Source organism: Miscanthus floridulus, chromosome 14 (genome assembly GCF_019320115.1).
Source record: "Miscanthus floridulus cultivar M001 chromosome 14, ASM1932011v1, whole genome shotgun sequence".
In the NCBI taxonomy this organism is placed as follows: Eukaryota; Viridiplantae; Streptophyta; class Magnoliopsida; order Poales; family Poaceae; genus Miscanthus; species Miscanthus floridulus.
This window is the reverse complement of record NC_089593.1, coordinates 62762785-62766107: the sequence shown is the minus strand read 5'-3', so window position 1 is coordinate 62766107 and position 3323 is coordinate 62762785. Positions and strand designations below refer to the sequence as shown.

At 53.3% G+C, this 3323-nt stretch overlaps 1 protein-coding gene across 1 annotated transcript; it reads left to right on the top strand.

The window, feature by feature from the left end:
- Positions 1-581: 581 nt before the first annotated feature.
- LOC136504530 (aspartic proteinase nepenthesin-1-like) lies at positions 582-1916 on the top strand. Its single transcript, XM_066499467.1, has one exon. It carries the CDS (start codon positions 582-584, stop codon positions 1914-1916), a length of 1335 nt encoding a protein of 444 aa, XP_066355564.1.
- The last annotated feature ends 1407 nt before the right edge of the window (positions 1917-3323 follow it).

Sequence of the window (3323 nt, the reverse complement as noted above, 5' to 3'; positions counted from 1 at the left end):
ATTTATACGTTGGTTTATTTGGATGACCAAGTCACTGACAGCTAAAATGCTACTCCTACCTACTCATTGATAGCATCGCCCAATACGTAATTGTGTCTTCGGAAGGTTGCCATCTGCTCTTGCTAGACGTGAATTCCAACGTAAACATCACTGTCATGCATGACATCTGCTCTAAAAGAAAATGCAATCTTAATTGTTTCATTTAAACATTAACTTAGCAACATATATATATGTCTAGTCAACTTGATTCATTCCGGACGAGATGCATGATCAAATAATCCGCGTGATAAGATAAACTTCGTTAATAACATATATAGCTAATTCATCAATAATCGTGTATATATAAAACCTTGTGCTTATCCTATCAAAACTTTTTTTTCGAATTTACAAAAAAAAATGCCAATTTCAAATACACCCACTTGCAAATTAAAAGGTTCCAATGTCGACATATTGACATTTGGTTCTTTTATTTCCCATCCAATAAATCTTCACTCATTTGCACGCATGTATATGTACTCTTACCCTCCTTGTACTTCCCCATGCGCACACAGACGCCAAGGAGCTCAGTACATAACACAAAAATGGCGAGACCCTTGCTCTGGCTCGCGCTCTTGTGCGCCGCCCTGGCGTTCTCCACGTGCGCGGCAGGCCTCCGGCTGGAGCTCACCCACGTCGACGCGAAGGAGAACTGCACCACCAAGGAGCGCATGCGCCGAGCCACTGAGCGCACCCACCGCCGTCTGGCGTCCATGGCGGGTGGCGAGGCGAGCGTGCCCGTTCACTGGAATGAGTCACAGTACATCGCCGAGTACCTCATCGGCGATCCGCCGCAGCAGGCGGCGGCCATCATCGACACCGGCAGCAACCTCATCTGGACGCAGTGCTCGACCTGCCGGGCGGCCGGCTGCTTCAGCCAGAACCTCTCCTTCTACGACCCGTCCCGGTCGCGCACGGCCAAGCCCGTGGCGTGCAACGACACGGCGTGCGCGCTCGGCGCCGAGACCCGGTGCGCGCGCGACAACAAGGCGTGTGCCGTGCTCACCGCTTACGGCGCTGGGGTCATCGGCGGGGTGCTCAGCACCGAGGTGTTCACGTTCGGCCAGTCGGAGAACGTGAGCCTCGTTTTCGGGTGCATCACCGCGAGCAGGCTCACGCCGGGCTCCCTGGACGGCGCGTCCGGCATCATCGGGCTGGGCAGGGGCAAGCTGTCGCTGCCGTCGCAGCTCGGCGACAACAGGTTCTCCTACTGCCTCACGCCTTACTTCAGCGACGCCGCGAACACGAGCCGCCTGTTCGTCGGCGCATCCGCCAGCCTGAGCAGCGGCCCGCCGGTGACGTCCGTGCCATTCCTCAAGAACCCCGACGTGGCCCCGTTCGACACGTTCTACTACCTTCCCCTCACCGGGATCACGGTGGGGACAGCCAAGCTCGCCGTCCCCGCGGCCGCGTTCGACCTCCGGGAGGTCGCGCCAGCGAAGTGGGCCGGCACGCTCATCGACTCGGGCTCCCCGTTCACGAGCCTCGTCGACGTGGCGTACCAGGCGCTGAGAGATGAGCTCGTGCGGCAGCTGGGCACCGGCGTAGTGCCGCCGCCGGCAGAGGCGGAAGGGCTCGACCTGTGCGTGGGCGTGGCGCACGGGGACGCCGGCAAGCTGGTACCCCCGCTGGTCCTGCACTTTGGAAGCGGCAGCGGTAGCGGCGGCGGGGACGTCGTGGTGCCGCCGGAGAACTACTGGGCACTCGTGGACGACACCACGGCGTGCTTGGTGGTGTTTAGCACGGGAGGGCCGAACAGCACGCTGCCGCTGAACGAGACGACCATCATCGGCAACTACATGCAGCAGGACATGCAGCTGCTCTACGACCTCCAACAAGGCGTGCTCTCCATCCAGCCGGCGGACTGCAGCTCCGTGTGATGATGCCATGCCACCAGCCGGTCTTACATAGAGTGTACACACCTGTTGGTACGTGCGCTCGCCATATGTCGTTTGTAGACCACCACGGGGTGCATGGTGGCTATATATATGCCTATTTATTTGTTTTGTACTATGATAGTATGATTCTGCATTTTCTTATATGATCAACCGTTATACCATACACATACATAAAATAAACAATTTTAGAGGCGCTCTGTCATTATTTTATATATGGGGTTATAATTCTAGTCATCCCTAAATATGATTGTAAAGAGACCTAGCTAACGGGCCATGGCTGAAAATCAATTTCTACAGATAAATGTTGAGACATTTGCATTTTGGGTGGTATATATTTATAGCATGCAGATATTGAGGCAACAAACTCTAGAGTCATTTTGTCGGTGTAGAAAGTGACCAACAAGTGAATATTTGTAGTTTTACCGTACGTTGTGATCGGAGGTGGCCTAGCACTCAATGACACAGGGTTTATACTGGTTCTGGCAACGTGCCCTACGTCCAGTTTGAGTCGGTCGGTGACTTTATTCCTGAGCCCAGGTGCTCGAAGTTTGCAGTGGTATAAGAGGTCCGGTCGGACTCTGGTAAGAGGGACCGAAAGCGACAGGAGCCCCGCTATGAGCTAAGTGTTCAAGCACGTGCTCGTGATTCGAACCTAGCGGTTCTGTGGTTGTGTACTGGTGAACTTGATCGATCTAACGAATCTGGAATGACTTAGAGAGCTTGAATCAACCTGGGTTAACTGTCCCCTTTGGGAGAGGGTGCATCCCCTTTTATAGATAAAGGGAATGGCTTTACAAGTGAGAGGGAGAGAGTACGTATGCTACTGAGCCTTGTTTGCCCACGACGGCGGGTGCAGGATAATGGTAGGCGCCCACAATACTGTTGAGTGTCAGAGGCACATGGGAGGTTGCGTCGTCTTGTTCGGGTATGGTAGATGTCGGTACCTGCTATACTATTGATGTCCAAAGGTATGTGAGTAAATTTACCATGTTCACTCGGTACGGTAAATGCCGGCGCCCACAACACTGTCGATGTCCAGAGGCATGTGGGGTGCTGTTGACACCGTTTTTTTGCACGTGTCAATAATCGGAGTGGACTAATCGGCAAGGGGAAAGTTATTGAATACTTTGATAGCCGATGAAAGATGGTTTGTAAAGATGGTTGCCGATAGCTGGTGATGGTCGATGGAAAGGTTGATTTGGACTCGGGCGTTGCCGATGAGGTTGGAGGTGTTATTGTCGATGCCGATGAAGGGAGACTTGAAGACTACTGCCGATGAAACAGGGAGTATGCCGATGAAGGAAGACTTGAAGACTACTGCCGATGAAATAGGGAGTATGCCGATGGGAAGGAGGACAGTGAGATTTCCATCGTAATTGAGGCGGACAG

Excerpts from the sequence above, each read along its gene's own strand:
- LOC136504530 (XM_066499467.1), top strand. The coding sequence starts at position 582 with ATGGCGAGACCCTTGCTCTGGCTCGCGCTCTTGTGCGCCGCCCTGGCG.